The following is a 21,950-nucleotide window of genomic DNA, read 5'->3' on the forward strand; positions in this document are numbered from 1 at the left end:
AGACAGAAGTTCTGCAATCCGAGACCTTTCATCTTCTTGTTTTCCCGCACAATGGTAGCTACGAGTTGAAAAGCAGAAAGTTTGCGGGCCCCGGAGAACAATTGCAATTTTATTTAACTTCCGCTTGCCCCGAAATGAGGACATGGTGATATCACTGACATGGCAGCAAGCCAATAACCCTGCACTTGCTTTAAGCAGGAAACACCTCAAATAGCCTATCTCCAGAGCTTTGTTCCAGTGAAATCAAGCAAAAGTTGTGCCTTGTAACCCCTTAGTCTGTTTTTTAGCGTGCGGGCCCGGTTAGCCGCTTTTCAGTCTACACTTTTTTATCCGCGATTTTCAACGAACTCGAACTTGAACAAAAACAACCCCACCAAGCCACCTTGCCATTGTTAGATGAATAGGATCTGATGGCTTTCGCACTTCTTGTCCCAGCTCTCGAGCTCTATATATAGATACTGACTCCCTGCAATCGACAGATCCGTACAAGAATTATGCCACCTGAGGGACTCGGTGTCCACATCGAGATCGCAGCTTACATCTAGGCTTGAATTCCTTTCACTTTAACTCACATTTTCTTCTTGGGCGCTGGGAGTGACTGTCTACATTTATACCGGCCCCTTTTTTGTTCGCCCGCAGTTGTCTTTCCTCCTGCAAGCCCTACGATCCCTCCATCTTCCCCACTGATCGAATACCCCTCCGACGAGCCTTTCACTGCCACGCACACAAAAGTATATAGTTATACGTATATATTAATCAAGTTTGCTACAATTTGCGCTGAGATAAATACATCCTTGCTTCCTGGTTGCTTCTGTTTTACAGACATAGCGGAAGCGACCGGAACAAGCAAGCACATTGAGGGATGGCTCGGAAGACCCTTAACCACCAAATAGGGTGGTTATATGATTTGGTACTATGGTGGCTAGCCGTGCTTATCGATCTGTTTTTCAGAGAAGTTCACCCTCGCGGATCATGGAAAGTCCCCAAACGTGGGCCTATAATCCTCGTTGCTGCCCCGCATGCGAACCAGGTACGTCCAACGCTGCTCAACAAAAAAGGCCCGATATGTTCGGGAAAATATCCAGAGATAATATAATACACTTTGCTAACGGAAATGCGATCCTTACTTTGACTTGATGCAGTTTGTGGACTCGTTGATTTTGATGCGCGTGGCCCGGAGAGAACTCAACCGTCGCATAGCCTTCCTTATTGCCGAAAAATCATTCAAACGGAGATTCGTCGGGCTGCTGGCAAAAGCCGCGGGTGCGCTGCCCGTAGCTAGGGCCATGGATAATATGAAACCGGGCAAGGGGACGATATACCTGCCAGACCCGTTTAACAACCCCACGCTGCTAAGGGGCATCGGCACGAAGTTTGACGGGCCAGGATTTGAACCTGGCGGCACGATTGCCCTCCCGACAATAAATGGCGAGGCCCATTCAACCGACATCGCGGAGATTCGCGGGCCAGAAGAGATTATTCTGAAGAAACCATTCATGCACAAGGATGCGTTGTACCAGCTCACTGGGCGGACTGATATCACTGATGACTTGAAGTTCACCGGCAGTGCTGCACAGCAGGATTTGTCAGGCTTCAAAGGTTCCAAGTTTAAAGTTGCTCCGCATGTCGATCAGACGAGGGTGTATGAGGCAGTTTTTCAGACTCTCAATGCCGGAGGTTGTATTGGCATCTTTCCCGAGGGTGGCAGCCATGACAGGCCTAACTTACTTCCATTGAAAGGTATATATCATACGTTCAATATATTTTTAACAGGCCTTTCTTTTCTTTTCTTATTTTCATTCCCTTTATGCGGATGTAGAGCTGATGGATCTTTGTAGCTGGAGTTGCTTTAATGGCGCTTGGGGCGCTCGCTGAGAACCCCAACTGCGGCGTGAAAATCGTACCGTGTGGTATGAACTATTTCCATGCACACAAGTTCCGATCCCGGGCGGTGGTGGAATTCGGAAACCCAATCGAAGTGCCGCCGGAACTTGTTGAAATGTACAAGGCAGGCAATCGACGAGAAGCTGTGGGAGCGCTCTTGAGCACTATTTACCAGGCCTTGGTAGCGGTGACCGTTGTTGGCCCTGACTACGAAACCCTCATGGTTCGTTCCCGTGATTTTCCTTACCATTAAAATGAAAGAGGAAGAGTTTGCGGTTTTTACTGACGGACCTGAAGTTGATACACGCGGCAAGACGGTTATACAACCCAGCGGGCAAGAAGCTTCCGCTCCCCATGGTCGTAGAACTGAACCGTCGCCTAGTGAAGGGCTATTCCCATTACAAAGACGATCCTAGAATTGTGAACCTGAAAAAGTCCGTCATGGCCTACAATAAACAACTGTGGTTGCTTGGCATACGAGACCATCAAGTAGAATATGCCAAGTTCTCAATCTTCAAGGTGGTTTGGACTTTGATAACCCGCCTTGGAAAACTCGTCATTATGTCCATTGGCACTTTGCCAGGCCTCGTGCTCTTCGCACCAGTGTTCGTTGCTACCAAAGTAATTTCGATCAAGAAATCCAGGGAAGCATTGGCTGCATCCAGTGTGAAGATTCAAGGTCGCGATGTAATGGCTACATGGAAACTGCTCGTCGCATTAGCCTTCGCACCTCTCCTTTATGCATTCTACACCATCCTCCTCACATACTGGACATATCGAAATCGTGTCCAGGGATATGTCCCCCAATGGGTGCCTCTCTGGCTAGTGGTGATATTCGGCTGCTGGATATTTCCCTCGATCACCTTTGCGGCATTACGAATTGGCGAGATCGGCATGGATATCCTGAAATCTATGCGGCCGCTCGTCCTGTCCCTTAACCCCACCTCCGCTAACACCCTCGTCAAACTCCGACACCGAAGAGCCAAGCTCTCACAGGAAGTAACGGAGCTTATCAACACCCTCGGTCCGGAGATGTTTCCCGACTTCGACTCTTCAAGGGTCATCATGGACCCTTTCAAGGAATCGCTATTCATGGGCCGCGAGGAGCCACTATCAAAGAAAGAAAACCATCCCGTCACGACGGCAGAGCGGGAGGGAGCCTCGCGGACAACCAAAGGCGAGGCAACGGCCTTCGTACCCAGCCACCTACCCCGCAACGAATCGTTCCACGACCTCAGCAACATTGGATTTTTCTCCACGCGGCCTTCTAGCCGGAGCCGGAGCCGGAGCAGCTCCAGCGGTGGCTTGGCTGGGTCGGGCGGCATGCCACTAAAGGCATTCAGCACCTTGAACTCGCAGGAGAGCTTTGACGAAGTGAGCAAGCGGATCCGTGGGGCGATGAAGGAACGGGGCCGATTGAGGAGGAAGCAGAGTGAGGAGTTTGGGTGGGAGATGGCTAGTTCTGCTGGTTCTGAGAGTCCGCGCAGCGAGCTTGGGAAGAAGGATTTGTGATTTTTTGAGGTTTGTTTGTTTGTTTTCTCGTTTCATTTTTCCCCCCCACAGTTTTGTGATACGTGGAATTCGAAATGAGTGATATTCTGGAATGTGGAAGGCAGGATGTGTACATGGAATGATATATTTCCCATGGTCAGATCTATGATGGGGTAGGAATGAAAACCGCTTGACGAACACTGCGAACTCGTTCCTTTACGTTGGCATGGACGGGGATCGTTGCAGACCGCAGTTGAATGATGAATCGGTCCACGGTTGTCTATCTACACACGCGGGTATGCAACCACGGCTTTTGGGATTGACCAGGCGAAGGGTCGAGGTATCACTATGATTTATGAGTGTGCTTCCGTTGCTGCTATTCGTCTCTTTTCTACTCTGTCCCCTTCTCTTGTCCTTTCTTTTTCCTTTTCCTTTTTCATCTCATCTCATTTTTTCATTTTTTTTTCCTTTTTGGATAACATTTTCTTCTACTACTTTTCTCTTTTATTCTTCCTTTTTTACCCATGGGAGCTCTCGCCATTCTTAATTAAGGTAGTGATATATTTCTTCTTCCCTCTTTGTACCCCCTTTGTCGGTTTAACTTCGACAATCAGGCGTTGGCGTGGTGGCGTTTCTCAATGCCTTGTCTCAAAAGCATGGTCTCTAATAGCATCCGGACGGGTGGAGGGGGACGAAGAAAGGAGGAGCACATTTCGTCATGTATTGTTTCACGAAATCCATGTGATATCATCTTATTGGCATATCGTACACACATACACACATAGTGATGTCACCAATCTACCAATCTTTCCATCTCTCCATCTCTCCATCCATGCCTAGGTAACTTAACCATCGATCGCCGTTTGCTGGTTTGCCAACCGTCGCCCGAGCCAGCCCGATGACGTCGGCCCCCCAGCCACACTCCGGGCGTTCAGGGACGCCGGCTGTGGCTCGACGCGGTGTGGAAAATTTACTCGTTCTGGTCCCAACAAGAGTTGGTTACTCGTACTTACTCCCTACAACAACGCCCTCATCAGCAGTAATAGGAACAACGTCCAGTTAGGATAATCATTATTTATTACTACCTATTACGTATCTCTGCTGTGTTGCGAATATGTTGGTGGCAGGGAGTTGATCTCTCTTCCGCTTGTTTTTATTTTCCTCTATTTGTTGTGTGTGTTATATTTTATTCTTATTTTTTTTTTTTTTTTAATTTAATTTTTTCCCCTGCTCCCTTACACTGCCCTAGCTTGAGGGCCAGAAGTTGTGCTGGTGTCCTCTCAGCTCTTCTGCTCCGGCGACACCTGTCCATTTTACCCTCCTCCGCTGGCTCCGCAGCCTTCTCCTCGTTCTTCTTTTTTTTTCTCTCGTTGGGGTATTTCCAAGGAGGATTTCGGTTTCATCTTTGACCTTGGGTTTTGTATAATACGACTCGTCTGTTGTTCCTTCGCTTTTTTTCTCGTCCTCGGGGCAGATATTAACGAAAGCAACGTCTCGCAATACTGAGCCAACAAAGCGGAAAGAGAGTGCATACTGCGAAGATTCAGAAGAGATCCACGGGAAATAAAAAGAAAACCGACTCCCTACAACAAGCGCTTCGATCCACTTTCCCTCCACAGCTCAGAAAACTTGTCTCTCTATCCGATCTGGTTTTATTCGCAGCGCTCCGTTCAACCTTCGATGAACCACAGACCATCCGAATTTAACTCTCGTCCGATCCCATTTGTATAGCATAATATATATATAACTTCCGCCTAACTATCCAACCCGCCCGCAATACCATGGCTGCCTCGTCGATGCACCTTTCGAAGTTGCGGAGGTGGTTTGTCTCTTCTCCGCCGATTGAGTGGGCGCTGTCACATCTCCGGGAGCTGTTGATTGGGGCGCTGAGAGAAGGGCCGATTCCGCAGCATGTGGCGTTTGTCATGGATGGGAATAGACGTTTCGCGAGGAACCATCAAATAGAGAGAGTTGAGGGACATCATCTGGGGTTTGAGGCGTTGGCTAAGGTATGGGCTTCCCCCTCCTTTTGTTTTTCCTTTTTTCTTTTTTCTTTTTAACCTTGCAATTTCTATTTTTGCATTTCTTTCTTTTAGAATGGGGTTTGCTGAAGGAGGGCGGGCGGCGGAGGTCTCTAGAAGTGGCTGTTCAGACTGCATTTTCATCCTTATTTTTGCTTTTGGAGCTTTACTTTACGCTAACAGCTATTTGCTTGTGCTTAGATCTTAGAAGTGTGCTACAAAGCAGGCGTTAAGGTGGTAACGGTGTACGCATTCAGCATCGAAAACTTCAAAAGGTCGAAATACGAGGTGGATGCTCTAATGGATATGGCAAGGGTGAAGCTAGCCCAGTTATCTCAGCATGGAGATCTTCTAGATCGTTACGGTGCTAGTGTACGAGTCTTGGGTCGCCGGGACTTGGTCAAGCCAGAAGTTCTCGAAGCTATCGATAAGGCTGTTGAGATCACCAGTCGGAATGGAGATGCGATCCTGAACATTTGTTTTCCGTATACGTCCAGAGACGAGATGACGACGGCGATCCGGAACACAGTCACCGAATATAGCACCCCTCTCGATCGGACACAGCTACCATTGCCAAATGGACCACGTCACACCTTTTCCGAAACTCACATCGCTGAATGTATGCAAAAGGAGAATGGAATGGTTAACGGGCACGGAACAGATTCCTCCTTATTGCCTCCATGCGGTAAACGTGCATCGAAGATTTCCAACCATAGTCCCGATCATCCCCCCCAACCTACCTCAACGATATCGAAAAACAGCCTGCCGCATGCTGTAGAGAAAGTCCCTATGATCCCGGAAGCATACACCAGCTATCCTCCCAACACTGACCAACTTATCTTCCTCTCTCCAGAAACCATCACACAACAGACTCTGACCGATCACATGCTTACCGTCGGCTGTCCTCCCTTGGACCTCCTTGTGCGAACCTCTGGCGTCGAGAGACTGAGTGACTTTATGCTCTGGCAGTGCCATCAAAACACGGAGGTTGTGTTTTTAGAGACCCTTTGGCCGAGCTTTGACCTGTGGACTTTCTTACCAGTGCTGTGGGAGTGGCAATGGCGGGTGCGCAAGCAGGGGAGTCAGAATGGGGAGCTGGATGATGTCGATGAAGATGAATCCAGCAGTTCGCGCAATGGGGTCATAAATGGGGCAAGCTCTGACTTTCTCCCCCCAGCACGCAGGCAGAGCGGAAAATTTAAGGATATATAATATTTTTGGAGTTTTTTTTTTTGGTATCTCCTTCTGTTAGTCCCCCCCTTTTTTTGGTTCTTCCTTTTCAGCGAGAATGGCATTCTTAGTTCTTGTTTTTATTTTGAATATTCGCTGCATATTCTTAACCTTTTTTTTATGGTTTCTGGAGCCTGGCATTCATGTGTCATAATGACGGAGTCCTTTTGGTTGCGATTCTAGGGGCCGTTTGTAGCATCCCTGTTTTCAATCCATATTCATCCCCAGTTACTCTGATTTCGTCTTTATTTCGACCCCAAGCGCAAGGCCCCGACTCATTGTCTATTATTTATTTATTCTTTTTTCCTCATCCACATATAGAAATAGACCAATATACCCTAGTCTGCCCCGTTTCCTGCACTTCTTGTATAACATTAGACCATTTTTTCCCCCTTCTCTCTTCGTCTTCAACCTTGGAACCCATATGACCGAAAATATAAAACCACGTGATTATAATATGTTCGGGCCGAGAGCGGAAAGCGATACGAACCAACTTGGTTAACCGGTAAATAAAATGTCCCTCACTTTTTTTTGTGCAAAATGCCCAACAACTCCTCCTTGCTTCAGTTGATTTCTCTTGCATTTCAAAATTGGCAGCACAGCCTACACAATATATAATCACTCCATTAATAATATCCACCAAATCGATATAACTCACAATGCCGCAGTCAGTTGAGGGTCGAAAGGTGCTCCTGTAAGTTCCCCTCTATTCCCCACATTAAATATAACTTCATCCCGCAGTCGCTCCTCCCACTCCTTGTCATATTTTCAATTCCCTCTCCTTCAACCATTGCAATATTGTAGGTGGATACTATAGACGGAGACTGATTTCTTTTCGGTATCATTTAGGTTGGGAAGTGGTTTCGGTTCGCTTTTCCCTTGCTGGTGTTTTCTCCCTCCCCGGAAGCGGGGGGTTCTGCGAGAGCTCGCGAATTAGTCCCTTGGATACAATCGCTGACAAGATCGCCCTCCGCTTTGATAATGAATAGTTACGAAGCCGACTGTTGAGCTATTAAGCAATGCGGGTATTGAGGTTACAGTTGGTATGTAATAAATAACCAGTCTGTGTCGCAATGGCAGTTTGCGCAACGCGGAGAGAAATTCATCATTGGTCGCGCACCTGCAATGAATCAAAAGGGGAAAAGCATTTTGCGCACCATATATGGAAAACAACGTAGCTAATTTAGTTTAATTGGTAAACAGCGTGCCGCACACTTGAGAGCGCTAAGAAGCTTTGCCAGGGCATCAAGAACACAAGAGCCATTTCCCTCGATGTGAATGACAGCGCTGCGCTCGATGCGGAGCTGTCCAACGTTGACCTTGTCGTCTCCCTTATTCCCTACACAAATCATGCTACTGTTATTAAAGGAGCGATTCGCGCCAAGAAGAATGTCGTCACTACATCCTATGTGTCTCCTGCCATGATAGCGCTTGAGAAGGAGGCCAAAGATGCTGGTATAACGGTTATGAATGAAATTGGTCTTGACCCTGTATGTCTCATTCGAGATTAGTTTTTGGGACTACGAATAGCCATGTCATGCTGACTGGTATACGCTTGTGTTCGGTCACGTTGTTAGGGTATTGATCATCTTTACGCTGTCAAGACAATTTCTGAGGTAAATCGCTTCTTTAAGCGCGGTTCCAGTAAATGTATTCTGGCCTTTCTAATGATCGATTTGTTCTAGGTTCATGAGGCCGGCGGAAAAATAACCTCCTTCCTGTCTTATTGCGGTGGGCTTCCTGCGCCAGAATGTTCCAACAACCCCCTGGGCTACAAGTTCTCCTGGTCCAGCCGAGGTGTCCTTCTCGCCCTTCGAAATGATGCGAAGTACTATAAGTATGGCAAGGTGGAATCTGTTTCAGGACCGGAACTTATGGGAACAGCCAAGCCATACTTTATCTATCCAGGCTTTGCCTTCGTCGCCTATCCAAATCGAGATTCAACCGCCTACAAGGAACGTTATCATATCCCAGAAGCCCAGACCGTTATCCGCGGCACACTTAGATACCAGGGCTTCCCTGAGATGATCCGCACACTCGTCGACATGGACTTCCTCAGTGATGAAGCGAAGGATTTCCTCAACTCCCCAATCCCCTGGAAAGAAGCCACCCAGAAAATCCTTGGTGCCACCTCCTCCAGCGAAAAGGATCTCGAGTGGGCAATCTCCTCGCGCACCAAATTCCCTACCACGGAAGAGAAATATCGCATCCTCTCCGGGTTACGCTGGATCGGGATTTTCTCTGACGAAAAAATTATCCCCCGTGGCAATCCCCTGGATACCCTGTGTGCGACCCTAGAGGCGAAAATGCAGTACGAGACTGGGGAGCGTGATATGGTTATGCTCCAGCACAGGTTTGAGATCGAGCATAAAGATGGGTCAAAGGAGACGAGGACTAGCACTTTATGCGACTACGGTGATCCCAGCGGTTATTCATCCATGGCGAAATTGGTTGGCATCCCGTGCGGTGTCGCAGTTAAGCAGGTCCTTGATGGAACCATCAGTGCGAAGGTTCGTTCGGATGATTTCCCCCCTCATTTTTCGTTTGTCTTGCCCTTGTGATGAAGATTGCTAACAATCTATATATAACTTTGGCAGGGTATATTGGCACCGATGAGCATGGACATTTGTGCTCCTCTGATCAAGACTCTCAAGGAGGAATATGGCATTGAAATGATAGAAAAGACTGTTTAAAGCAAAAGGGAGTAGACAAGTAAAAATGGGGGCGTAGTGAACCTTTTCCTTTCTGCCGTTGTGTGAGAGGAGTGAAAAACATTATTTAGAAGGTTGCTGGACGTAACGTAAGGTTTACAAAAATCAAGTCTTTTTGGATTTCCTTCTACGTTTTCCAGCGCTGTGGTTTCACTTATCATTCCATGCCATGTTTCATTTCATGACGCAAAAGAATACCCATAATAGCTCCATTACAAAGTATGGTTTCTGGATAATTTCCCTCAATATTCGCCTTAGAAATTGTGTCAAAACCTTGCGTAGACAAGTCGTGCATGCATACATCTCGGGAAACCGGGGTAACGGGTATCTCGGGTATGCAAAGGGTATTGCGGGAGTTTTACAGCTATCTATGATCCCGGAGGCAAATGAATAGCTGCAGCAGCTCTGCTTGTGAGGGGTGGATTATAAATATCAGTGACTTGCGCCTATCCAAAATAGTGTCTTTTACAGATCACTTTATGAAGTCCACTTGGAGGCCAATTCTTCAATTGACACCCACACACCATGTCTGCTGAGGAGCCAGCTTACGACAGATCGTAAGACAATTTCTTTTACCCTTCGTCATTGTTCCCCTTCATAGTTGCCCTCCGTCCCCATTTCATTCCAAGCGCATTTTTAAGTATCCCCGAGACAAATAATATTCAGCTAACAAAACAACAATCACCAACAACCAGTCGACCCCTCCCTCTCATCCAACCACTATATCATCACAAGCTTGCCAATGCCCCCGGGAAATCAATCATTGGCGTGATGGTCACATTCCCACCCAACAGTGCCTCACCACCACATCGGCACGGTGGCGCTTCCGTCTCCGCATACCTAATCCAAGGCACGGTGTTGAACAAAATGAACGATGAGCCGACGCGTGTCATCGAGAAAGGGGGAACCTGGTTAGAAAAGCCCGGTTGCCATCATAAGATCAGCGCCAATGTGAGCGCGACGGAACCAGCTCTGCTACTGGCGACTTTTGTGATTGAGACGGAAAAAGTGGAGAGGGAGGGAGCCGCAGCGCTTATCCAGGTTGATGAGGAGTATAGTGATATGGTATTTCCGGAGGCCAAGGGGGGTGTGCTTTGAACTTGTTTGTTTCATTCACTGTTCAAAAAAATAAAAATAAAAATTGTATTTCTCTGGCCTGAAACATGACGCATGATGACGTTTGGCGATCATGATCAGATATGTCAGTCAAATACGCTTGTTTTGCTTTTCCAGTTAAATAAGTAATACAAATAATCAACTATAAACAACAAATTGGTAACTCGGCTACCCCGGCTTTACCGGGAAATCGGGAGCCGGTGGAAGGCTCCGCTTTTCCCGCCAAGCTTAACCTTAAATACACCACTCATCTGAAACTGCAACGACAGGGACACTGCCAGCTTTCACAGCTTCAGGCCCGGGGAGATTCAGCTTCCATCGTCATTGTTCTACGTCATGGTTCGTATAACGCTGTCTATGAAGATCTGGTCCGGAGGCTATCCAGGTAAAACGAATGTCCTATTCCTTCTATCAGACGATTCGAACGCCCACAATATACGAGCAACATTTCCTTGATTCTCGCGATTGCGCGCCTCCCTCCTCTTAAACTTGAGACGGCCGTCGGCTTGGTGATATAAAACAAAGCCTTTTTATCTGTTGAAGAAATCGTGTTTTGAACGAATATGCTAGACTTCATATGCTGAATGCTGTGTTTTCAAAGCCTGAAAGATTCCATGTCTGAAACTTGAGGAGCTGCCGCGCAACAATCTGCCTAGCAGAGGCATGGGGGAATGCGTAGTAAGACCTGATTTGCCTGGAGACATCAGAAACGATGTCATGACAAGAAACACTACGTCATTTGTGAATGGGCTAGGAGGAGGAACATGGAATACGTAGAGGACTGTGCACAAAGGTCTTTTGTGACCGTTGCTGGGGATGGGGGTTTATCTAATATCCCATAACGCACACACGCAATGTCCTCTGATCCGAGAAATTGAATATATATGTTTCGACATCCAGGCGAATAGCTCGTGCTCATCGCCATATACCAAGGCGGGTAGGGAAGTTTGGTAGTACAAGAACTGAATTACAGCGCATCATGAGACGTTTTATTTCAACACGGCTACCGAATTGGCTGCTCCTATTAAGTTTCTTATTGGCCAATGCAGTCGATAGCAGTCCTACCAAACCGACAACTTATATCGAGGACGAGTATGATTTCGTGATTTGTGGAGGTACGATTATTCCGGTCCTCTATGGCATATATATACTCAGCCCAACGTCTCTCTAGGCGGCACGGTTGGCCTCGTCTTAGCCAACAGATTGTCTGAATCGGGCAGGAATAATATTCTTGTTCTCGAAGAGGGACCAGAACCTTCAGTCGTGGCAGCGTATAAACCAGCTGGTGGTAACCAGTTCCTCGCCGGTATGTAGGGGATCCCCTGAGCTTTTGGCGTGGGACTCAGCTAATCACGATTACAGGAACCGCAATTGACTGGAATTTTCTCACTGTTCCTCAGGAGCATCTTGACGGGCGTGTCCTACCGTACCATCGTAAGTCCGATACAAATTCCCGAAGATACTGCGCTAATTGGTATAAATTTACTCCACAATTTCTCCCTTTACTAATATAAGATATAGGCGGTAGGTGCTTGGGTGGCAGCAGTGTGATCAACGGTCTGTTCTATGGTCGCGGTAGTGCCAGTGTGTACGACAAGTGGGAAGAGCTTGGTAACCCTGGTTGGGGCTGGCATGACGTATATCCACTATTTGTGAAGGTGGGAAACCCTAATTATCTTCGGAATCTCAACTAACGATCTGTTGTGTAGAGTACTCGTTTTAATGCTCCGGACCCTGATTCCGGATTTGACCAAAGGTACAAAACATGGGATCCAAGTGCATATGCAAACGGTCCTCTTGATATTGGATTCCAGGGATATGTTCCTGAGTCAGGAATTGCATTCATACAAGCTTGCGAAGCTGCCAATATACCTATCGTCAACGAGCTAAATTCGGGAAATAACACTGGTGTCAAGCAAGGTACTGGCTGTCTCGACAGTACATACCGTCGAAGCTCTAGTTATGATTCTTTCTATAAGCAGGCAGCGAAGCGTACAAATTTAGTGGTTTTACACCACGCTCCTGTTTCCCATATCATTACTGAAAAAACAAACGACTCTATAGCGGCAACTGGAGTCGTGTTTACTGATCAGTCAACTGGCCGATCACGGAGTGTCAAGGCCAGAAAAGAGGTCATTTTAAGCTTGGGTGCATTCCAGACTCCTCAACTTCTCATGCTTTCAGTATGACTCCCACTCCAAAAATTGACTTTTCTCCGCTTACTTACTATATATAAATCAGGGAATTGGACCCGTTTCAGAGTTGGACAAATTTGGCATAGATCATGTTTTGATCAATGAAAATATTGGTCGGAAGTGAGTAGCTCTAATGTGCCTTTTCAGGTGGGATGTAATGTACATGCTAACATTATATGTTTAGCCTAGACGATCACTCTGTCTTCAGTATAATGGCTACTGTTCGGCGCAACGCATCGACTAGTCAGATGTTTGCTTCTGCTGGTAATACTCAAGCCGCCCAAGCGGAGTTTTACAATAACCTTACTGGCCCATATACAGCACCTTCGGGCATAACCAATGGTTTCCAGATGCTCCTTGACGATGAACTGGAGTCCATTGGTGCACATGAAATTATTGCCCAGGGTCTCACGAATCGATCTCATATTGAGTACCTCTACGAATCGATGTGGTATCCTGGAGGGCCAACCCCATATTACATTCCAGATGAAGATATATCATACATCTCCCTCACAGCATCAAATCTTGTAGCTGCATCTCGGGGAAATATAACCCTTAGATCAAACTCAATGAGCGATGCACCCAAAGTTAACCCAAATGTAGGCAAGAGCTTTTCATTTCGTATTACCTAATTTACAAGCTACTGAATCCCCGTGTCATTTGTCAAACAAGCTAACACGTTAAATCGATAGTATTACTCCCATCCCGTAGACCGCGTCCTCGGGATTCATGCATTCAAGTATCTGCGGAAAATTCTTGCCCATCCAGCATTTGCTAGTTTCACCGTAGGTCCATTTTACGGAGAGGTTAGTCCGGGCTCCTCAGTCAGCAGTGACGACGATGACGCTATATTTGAATACATCAAAGCAAATACCATCCCAAATTGGCACGCCTCGGCGACAACACAAATGCGGCCTCTAGAAGACGGTGGAGTTGTTGACCCAAGACTGAAGGTTTACGGGATTCAAAATCTCCGGGTAGCGGATTCCAGTATCATTCCGTTACTCCCCGATGTAAACATCCAGGGGCCAGTTTTCATGATTGGGGAGAAGGCGGCACAGATGATCAGAGAAGATTGGGGCGATCTTTGATTTCAATGGCTTTCTTTCGGGCGTACCCGCTATTTTCTATGTTCACTTTCCCGCTTGGTTCACTAATCGGCTTAGTATCGATGGCGGAGGATTAAACATAAAGCAAATGGGGTATTACGGAGTTTATAAAACCAATCCAATGTATTTGAACTTGCTACTTAGGATATTTTCTAATTCTGTTCAGTGGAGGCATCTGGTTGCTGATCTGAAGTAGCCAACCATAACGAATCATTTTATATCACAGCTAGCAGCCTTCGAGAACAGTTCATTCGTGCACACTGAGGACTACTTTACCTCTAGCCCGCCTAGTGTCGACTTTTGCAAATGCTTGTTCAAATTCCTCAAGCTTAAATGTGCTATCAAGCACTCCGTGACATTTCCCTCGCAATACCAGTTCCGTGACCTTAGCCAGTTGGGCCCCGTTCGGCTCCATGATGAAAAAGAAGTTCTTCACATTTTTCGCCGTGCAATTCGCTGGCTTCCTCTCTTCAGGCGGCTGCACAATGCTGATCAGCGTCCCACCATCCTTCACAGCCCCCCAAGCATCCTTCAATGTCTGATTACCGAAACAATCAATCACCAAATCTACCTTCCTGTTCTCATCCGCAGCAGCCCAGGCAGTTATGGACATCGTTTTATAATCGACCACCTCATTCGCTCCAAGGTCACGGACAAATTGTTCGTTCTCAGATCCGCAGGACACAGAGACATGAAGGCCTGCAATCCTGGCAAGCTGGACGACCCACAATCCAACCCCTCCTGACGCAGCTGTGATGAAGACCCTCTTCCCCTTATTTTCAGGATTTTCAGGCCCGCCTAGCCCGCCCTGAACGAACAAGGCTTGCCACGCCGTAAGTGCTGACAAGGGAATCGTTGCTGACTCGGCCCAGCTTAGATTGCTTGGTCTAAGGGCGAGTTCAGAGGTCACCGCAATGGTGTAGTCACGAGCGCAGCCTGGCCGAACATAGTTTGTACGAGCATAAACTTGACTTCCAGCGGCAAATGGGGAAGTCTCTGGTGCGGCAACAACGGTTCCAGCGAGATCGTAACCAGGAATTATCTCCTGCTTGCCCTGTATTGGAAACGATTTGGGCCAGCTGAGCTCTCCAGCACAGAGAGCTGTTGCGTGGACGCGGATAAGATGCTCATCAGAGTTTGGCTTGGGTTCGGGGATAGGTCGGTTTATCAGAGTTAGAGTATCCTTCTCGAGATCCTGCCAAAGAGATCTAACAGCAGACTTAGAGGGTTGGTTCGCCATGGTGCGTTGTTGAGTGAGGGGTAATGTTGAGTAGGCTGCAGTGTTCTGTGTTGGAGTCAAGACGAATTTATTTTGCGTGTGAGACAACCGGCCTTTCGAATATGATGAAGGCTGTAAGGGGTTATGGAGTTGGTTGGTGGGCAGCTCAGGTTTGAGAGCTTTCACTGCAACCGTTATCCGATGAGCGAGTGAACACGCTCTATTATACATAAAATGATGCTGCGATAAAACAAACTCTTCTTTTGAAAGTGGGTGTTGGGAACAAAGAAAATTAAACTGTAAATTTTTCTGGGGCCACAAGGCCTGTTAAATAGCCACCTGGAGCTCGCATTTTTATTAGGATCCTTGTTTAAACTGAAAAGCTCAGCCATTTCGAATCTAAACTATCTAGGCATGGCAACAATCGATCAACCCTGCGTATATCCATCTCAGTTCAAGATGGTGCACGGCAATATAGCCCTTGTTCCGTGATAGCCATTCCCTGCAATTTGTATAAGGAGAGACTGGGACTTGGGATGCCTGCTACCATGGAAATAACGAAGAAGAAAATCACCAACTCGATGCTTCCGCGGGTATTAGTTCGGCTATGGGTTCGGGTAGCGGGTATTTGACGTCAGTGCCGAACTTTAAATGTCGGGTTGCCGATCACCGACTCCGGGCCCAGACGCCTGGATCACCTCCGGCCCTGTAGGCTGTGAATTGACTTTATCATAAAATAAACATGTTATAAGACTTTTTCACCAGTAATCGCCAGCAATAAATTCACGTGGAGTGTGTATGTACAGTGTGGAGCAGGGACTTTCAGACTTAACAACGGGCAAATGCCAATAAGAGGAGCTTTGATTCATCACCATTTAGCTACAAGTTGGGGGTAAGTTTGGGAAGCAGGTTGTACCTCCAACGGCAGAATTAAACTACAGAATCTAAGCCCTTCCGTCAACTCTCACGCTCATCCAGACACTATAGGGGAGGAGGAACTGGTGATAAAAAACAGGAATCACCAAAAATTGCAGTAGGGAATGATTCATCTATCATCACAGAGTTACCAGAGTGGTTCGAAATCTCGTGAGCCTGATCCATCAGATCAGAGATAGCCTGGCAATCCAGATTTGGAAGAGCAAACACCTGACGAGCAATCAATTTTACTTCATACAGAGTCTTGCGGCCTAAAGGCCATATTTTCTCGTGTGCTTTTAGAGCACCGATATTGAGTCGAATCCGTTCCTTGATCGCGCGACTTGTGCCGATGTTGGTGTCAAAAATGCACGCGGATAACTGTGCGATTGTCGAGAGAGCTACCATGCATATTATAAATTGGGATTGCTTCACCAAAGGTGTCGGGAGGGCTAATAGACTGGAAATCTTTTCGGAGGCGGTTAACACCTTTACTGTATGCATTTGGTATGCTTCCTGAGCGGCATGTGTGAGCCGCTCGGGAGGCGGAGGAGGGGCACATTTGGAAATGTTTTCTGCGTTGTTGTACAGAAGCTTTGAGCGGGGACGGTGAAGGTAGATGGTTGTCCTGAAAACGGTTAGTTGCCAAAGCATAACACTATCTGGTTATAAGACGCAATATAACTCACGTATGAATTAGCATATGAGCAAGAAATAATATAGGATCTACATTCCCTTTATTTGTTACCAATTCTCTTTTGATATCTGGAAGATGGAGCGACCATGCTACCAACCCTGAATCTGCGTAATCAACTTCCGGGTCAACGGGGTTACTATCATCCAAGCCAACAGCTAAAGTTGTTCCTAGGATGCGTGACGCGTCAATTAGGTAGGCAAATGATGAGAATACTACATCAACAGTATCAAATTGTCGGTCATCAAATTCAACTAGAGTTTTTGGTTTAGGGATATTCTATCAAAAGGATTAGCTCTCCAATATGTTAAATCACCACGCACATGGATAGCTGTGATCTGCTTACTCCTGAATGGAAATCTTCTTCTTCACAAGGAAGGTCGACGTTGCTATTCACACTCCATAGCGCAAATCCAGGAGAATGCCGGATTCCTGCATAGAGCGAATCAACGATATATAGCAGCCACCATGTCCTCCTCCAGGTCTCTTCCAAAACAAGGTTCCCCTCTCCATGCTGGTAAGCGAATTGGCATGAATTCATGCCAATCTCCAACGCCATGGTAGTAGCAACATCCAGTATTTCCCGCGCACGTGGCTTGTCATTATTCCAGTGCGTAGCGATGGAGTATAACATTAGAGCTTGCACAGAGAATCCATTTCTGGGTAGTTGGTTGCAGAACAATAAACTTTCAGATAGACTTTTGAAGAACTCTGGGGACGAACAATGACCATACAACGAGCCAATGTATCGCATAACCGCAGCCACAACTTCAAGTGATTCCGGATCAACGTCTAATCGAGCCGTAAAGTGCTGTTTTGGGAGGACCATTGGGTGTGATTCATGGAAGAAAGTATAATAACATTCAAAGGGTCGGTCCAGGGACGCGGAACCTGTTGTTGCCGCGCTCTCAGAACTTGTTCCCGTTTCAACCATCTCTGAATCGTCCACTCGAGTACTTGTTCGATCTCCAGAAGACCTGTGGCTGAATTCCGATCCTCTAGTTGGTGACTGCGTGACCGGGGCCCGGGTATCGGACGAGACGATCTTATTGTGGCCACCTCGTCGAGACTGCATATATTTGCATTGCCTGCCATCGAATTTGCAACGCGAGCAAATTGGCAAACCAGAGTCGCATTTTACGTGTCTATTGCGACATGGAAGGCAAGCTAGGGAAACTCGTTGTCGTGTTCTGAACCCCGTTTCAGATTCAACTCCTGGTGGTGGAAATGTTACTTGCGCTGGTCCATGGTCACCTTTCTGCGCTACAAAGGAGGGAGGTGACAGGAGCCATTCAGCAGATCCAAACAGCTCTTGGCTGGTGTCTGATACTGGTAAGGAGTCCGAGAATGACATCGTAGTTTGCAGGTAGTTGACCGAAACAATGTCTACCAATCTCCAAGGTATTCGGGAGAAGTGAATAAAACGGGCTCTTCAAAGCAAAGAAGAAATTAAGGATGTCGGACAATTTGCGGCTTGGTCGGGGTGTCAAAAATTCAATTTTAGGAGACAACTGTGCCTGGATGATGGGTTACTGCACAAGTCGAACCCAGGAGCAAAGATCATTTCCCAACCGCATCTATTCGAAATCAGGCCCAATACCCGTGGCAAAAGCGAGGGAAAAGAATATCATCGTGGTGACTTGTCGTCCTAGAGAGCGAGGATGAGCAGGCGCCGAGTAGGAGGGGAAACCTGTAAAATCGAACCGCAATAATTTATATGATTAGAAATTTCAATGATCACTTTTGTAGCTGTGATTAGTTTGCAATTTACAGTGGGCATACCTCCGTCTCATGCTCAAGACATCCTCGTAAAGGTCGGCATTTTGGTACAGAAAATGCCGTCACGGAGTGCTTGGCCCACGACATCGGGACAGGCTAGAACACTCTGGACATTTCTCGGGCGAAAACCATGACATTAGGGCTTCTTGACCCCAATAATTATAGATAACTAATGGCGGTGCAACGGTATTTGGTTGGAATTTTGAAATTTGAAATTTAAACGGCAATTCAAACGGGCAACGCTGTGCTGTTCATGAGAACCATCCCATAAGGGACATGTCAATCTGTCAATTACTGCGTAAAGAGGCTTATTCTAGCTGCAGATCAAAACAGGACTAGGGATTTAAAATGGACACTTAACTTACAAGCATCATCCATTTGTGACAGAGGATTTCCCGTTTCTGGAATGGTGTTGATACCGCGCTCCAGCTCATGCGATGTGGCATTTGACTAGAATGCTTTTCACAGAAGCACGATATTCTGAGGCATGCAGGTTTCTGCATAATCGCATTAGCTTCTGTTCGCATGCTAAGCCCTGATCCATCTCAGTCCTTATCTAACAATATAGTAGAGGAAATTTGCATTTTTCCGTACGGAAACGCTCACTAATAATAATCAACGCCAAACATCGTCTCTTTTTGCTGTGTAGATATTGCAACCCCGTGGGACGGTATAAGAGCGATTAGGATTACTCTCCCACACAACACTCTCGCCCGGTTCCTTACGAATGTACTTATACTCGAAATCCAGCCCTGCACCCAATTGAATAGTTCGATGCCATAAACGATTGTCATCGGTATACTGGTCTGCGGAGAGCGCAATTGCAGATTGAACGTCCCAAGACCCGAGCTCTGGAACAGAGCCAATTATGAAGATCCTCTGTCCAGGGGTCGTTGTGGCGACTTCGTTGAATGTAACCCGGATTGAGTCAGGGGTGACACATGGGGATGTAGATGTAGTGGTTGAAGTAGCAGTGATTTTAGTTTCCGTGAGTCCGTTGGAGAATGAAGTCGTTCTCGAGATGCTAGTAAGATCTGAAGGCCATTTGGTATTGGTTGCTGTGCGGTAAGGTCCCGTGGCTGATGTAATTTGACAAGTTGACGGGATGCTACTAGCAGCTGTCTGGCCCCAGGGGTCCGGGACACTTGAATTACGCCGGGAAACAGCAGTCAGGAACGAGGCGTATGACCACGTTAAATCGGAGGCTGAAAGAGGGGTTCCGTCATCTCGAGAAAACTGCTCGGCTAGTTCGCCGGAAACGGGGGTATATTTTTGCTAATGAATCAATTAGTGTATTCAGGCCTAACATTCAGTGGCAGCTTACTTACTGCAACAGCCAAATATCCATCCGCGTAATCCCTCACTGCCTCTATCATAGATTTGAACGTCGCGCTGGAAGACGGGTAAGTTCCCACCACCGCAGAAGCGTAAATATCTTTGAAGAAATGGATGGATACATCGGTGATCAATATGGAACCAAGGCGCTGCCATTGGTAGATGGCATCGTAAAGCTGTTCTGCTGCGGCAAAAGTGCTCAAATACCAAGGGTTTCCACCAAAGTAAACGTCTTCGGGATATCGACCGACAGCAACAGCTGAACCTGCTGAGACGCCATGATTCAAAGGGTATATTGAACGGAAAGAATCCGTTACCACTTTGTGGTTTGCTAACGATTTCGCAGAACAGGGCTGAAATGTCAAGTCATCACATGAAGCCTCAGGGTCAAAAGTGTGGATACTTGCAAGGATGGAGTTAGTATCTTTACCAGAGCGGTCACCACCGGTGTTGGAGTTGATATACGACCCTGTCCAGTAGTTTTGCATAAAACAGAGGACCTGGGGAGCTTGGGATTCACAGCTCGGGCATCTGAGTCCTATCTGGCGCGCGAATCTGGAACCTTCGACAAGAGCACGATGCTGCACTGCCGTCGTAAAAAACGACATGCCGTCAACCTCTTCCCAAAGATCTATACCAAGTCAGTGCACAGTTACCGGACAGGGGAAGTAGAATATGCCGACCAAAGCCAGGACTGCTCCAGAACTGCGCCACGTAGGATAGGTCATTTTGCACAACAGGCCAAACAATCATCCTCGCGGTATTAGCGTACCCATTTGCCTTGAGATCGAATCAGCATGCATGTATTTTAACACGGTTAAAATTAACGTACAATAAGCCATTTTCCGTAAGAAATCATTGCCGTTGCTCTTAAGGCCGGGCCATCTCTTTGGGGACGACCCCAGTTGCCATTGAACGATGACATATTGACATCGAATTTCGGTTCTCCAAGGCCACCGGATGATAGGCCTCCAGAAGGGTTAGAAATAGTCTGAAGATGAGCTTGCGCGCTGATAAATTCATGGATTTTCGATTGCAGACTAGTATCCCCGGAAATGAAGGCGTCCACGAGACCTTTGAATACCAAAGACGCGTCTCGAGTCCAAGTGTAGAAGTCTGTACTGCATGTTAGTTCAGTGCCTGGAAATCGGTGATGGATTTTGCATACAATCGGGATCCTCCTTGCTTGGGCTTGCAACAACAATGCCGGCAACTGCGCCCTTTACCTTTGCACCTTCGGCCCCAATATTGGCTAGGAGTGCCTGTAGCGCATACGAGCTTTCCTTTGCAATCCAAGCATCCAATGGGTTGGTTAAAAGGGGCCTTTGAATGGGCCATGGTTGGAGGTCAACCAACCCGGCCCAGAGACCAGCGAATACAGACCAGAGGCCGACAAACAGCAAAGCTCCGCAAAAAAGGGACACCGCCATGGAGCAGTACGAGCTCAGATGATTGTAGATGTAGTTACAGCGCCACTTGTTCTGAACGCGAACATCGAGGAGTTTGTAAACAGTTATAGTTATACCATACCTTGGTAAGAGGCATAACGTAGTCCATGGTTCTATTAGCCCAACCGAGTTTACATTCAAAACAAAACAAAAAAACATATCAGTCTCAACATTACTAGGATATTGTTGATAACTATTCTATTTGTAATTTGTAATCTTGATACTCCTGACTTGTATATTTTACAAATTATGGCTAACTTATAAATTATTTAAAAATTAACTCATGTAATTAAGAATTAAATACATAATTCACAATATGACGTGTGTAGACCAAATTTGCATATGTTGTAATTTTACATATCAAAAACATGGGCCTGTAATATCTAAACTCTTGAAGGTTGGCACGATCTTGATATCTATTGTCCAATCTCATACTGAAATTTCATCCAATCGTATAAAAATTGTCATTGATGACAGTTCTCTCTAATAATAATAATAATACATTTATATAAATTTGTATTATTATATATATAATTTCTGAATGAAAATGCATTCCCCATACCATCCAATCTTACTCCTTATTACGAAGGCAGCACGATGGGAGCGTGATTCCAATTCTCTTCTCAACTCCCACAGACGATGCGAAATAAAGCAGTTACCCGCGTTGATAACGCAGAACTTCCATGTCAACTGTGTGAAGGATGGATTTCCGTTTCTATCAAATTTGGACTATGGTTTGGATTATTAGTAACTATTGCCATTCGATGAATATGTCATCCTCTAACCCACGGCAGCATCCTAAC

General features: G+C 46.6%; 8 protein-coding genes across 8 annotated transcripts; 5 read left to right on the top strand and 3 right to left on the bottom strand.

The window, feature by feature from the left end:
* Nucleotides 1-376: 376 nt before the first annotated feature.
* HCBG_03423 (glycerol-3-phosphate O-acyltransferase) lies at nucleotides 377-3,396 on the top strand (the record flags this gene model as incomplete). Its single annotated transcript, XM_045430472.1, has 4 exons — nucleotides 377-1,030; nucleotides 1,143-1,740; nucleotides 1,839-2,107; nucleotides 2,182-3,396. 4 exons carry the CDS (start codon nucleotides 863-865, stop codon nucleotides 3,394-3,396), a joined length of 2,250 nt encoding a protein of 749 aa, XP_045288615.1.
* Nucleotides 3,397-5,156: 1,760 nt separating this feature from the next.
* Nucleotides 5,157-7,019, top strand: HCBG_03424 (dehydrodolichyl diphosphate synthetase; the record flags this gene model as incomplete). The annotated part of the gene is made up of 2 exons (XM_045430473.1): nucleotides 5,157-5,384; nucleotides 5,598-7,019. 2 exons carry the CDS (start codon nucleotides 5,157-5,159, stop codon nucleotides 6,606-6,608), a joined length of 1,239 nt encoding a protein of 412 aa, XP_045288616.1.
* A 152-nt stretch (nucleotides 7,020-7,171) lies between these two features.
* On the top strand, nucleotides 7,172-9,465 carry HCBG_03425 (saccharopine dehydrogenase; the record flags this gene model as incomplete). The annotated part of the gene is made up of 7 exons (XM_045430474.1): nucleotides 7,172-7,320; nucleotides 7,476-7,492; nucleotides 7,616-7,669; nucleotides 7,830-8,116; nucleotides 8,204-8,242; nucleotides 8,312-9,136; nucleotides 9,224-9,465. The coding sequence occupies 7 exons, from the start codon at nucleotides 7,286-7,288 to the stop codon at nucleotides 9,317-9,319; spliced, it is 1,353 nt and encodes a 450-aa protein (XP_045288617.1).
* Nucleotides 9,466-9,862: 397 nt separating this feature from the next.
* HCBG_03426 (cupin domain-containing protein) lies at nucleotides 9,863-10,435 on the top strand (the record flags this gene model as incomplete). Its single annotated transcript, XM_045430475.1, has 2 exons — nucleotides 9,863-9,894; nucleotides 10,033-10,435. The coding sequence occupies 2 exons, from the start codon at nucleotides 9,863-9,865 to the stop codon at nucleotides 10,433-10,435; spliced, it is 435 nt and encodes a 144-aa protein (XP_045288618.1).
* Nucleotides 10,436-11,432: 997 nt separating this feature from the next.
* On the top strand, nucleotides 11,433-13,739 carry HCBG_03427 (glucose-methanol-choline oxidoreductase:GMC oxidoreductase; the record flags this gene model as incomplete). The annotated part of the gene is made up of 8 exons (XM_045430476.1): nucleotides 11,433-11,568; nucleotides 11,816-11,887; nucleotides 11,975-12,111; nucleotides 12,163-12,373; nucleotides 12,518-12,636; nucleotides 12,695-12,768; nucleotides 12,833-13,247; nucleotides 13,341-13,739. The coding sequence occupies 8 exons, from the start codon at nucleotides 11,433-11,435 to the stop codon at nucleotides 13,737-13,739; spliced, it is 1,563 nt and encodes a 520-aa protein (XP_045288619.1).
* Nucleotides 13,740-14,004: 265 nt separating this feature from the next.
* Nucleotides 14,005-14,997, bottom strand: HCBG_03428 (alcohol dehydrogenase; the record flags this gene model as incomplete). The annotated part of the gene is made up of 1 exon (XM_045430477.1): nucleotides 14,005-14,997. One exon carries the CDS (start codon nucleotides 14,995-14,997, stop codon nucleotides 14,005-14,007), a length of 993 nt encoding a protein of 330 aa, XP_045288620.1.
* Nucleotides 14,998-15,957: 960 nt separating this feature from the next.
* HCBG_03429 (C6 zinc finger domain-containing protein) lies at nucleotides 15,958-17,939 on the bottom strand (the record flags this gene model as incomplete). Its single annotated transcript, XM_045430478.1, has 3 exons — nucleotides 15,958-16,519; nucleotides 16,581-16,864; nucleotides 16,932-17,939. The coding sequence occupies 3 exons, from the start codon at nucleotides 17,937-17,939 to the stop codon at nucleotides 15,958-15,960; spliced, it is 1,854 nt and encodes a 617-aa protein (XP_045288621.1).
* Nucleotides 17,940-18,861: 922 nt separating this feature from the next.
* On the bottom strand, nucleotides 18,862-21,129 carry HCBG_03430 (glucoamylase; the record flags this gene model as incomplete). The annotated part of the gene is made up of 5 exons (XM_045430479.1): nucleotides 18,862-19,639; nucleotides 19,693-20,330; nucleotides 20,383-20,479; nucleotides 20,532-20,815; nucleotides 20,868-21,129. The coding sequence occupies 5 exons, from the start codon at nucleotides 21,127-21,129 to the stop codon at nucleotides 18,980-18,982; spliced, it is 1,941 nt and encodes a 646-aa protein (XP_045288622.1).
* Nucleotides 21,130-21,950: the final 821 nt, after the last annotated feature.

Source organism: Histoplasma capsulatum (assembly GCF_000150115.1).
Source record: "Histoplasma capsulatum G186AR genomic scaffold supercont2.4, whole genome shotgun sequence".
Taxonomy (NCBI): domain Eukaryota; kingdom Fungi; phylum Ascomycota; class Eurotiomycetes; order Onygenales; family Ajellomycetaceae; genus Histoplasma; species Histoplasma capsulatum.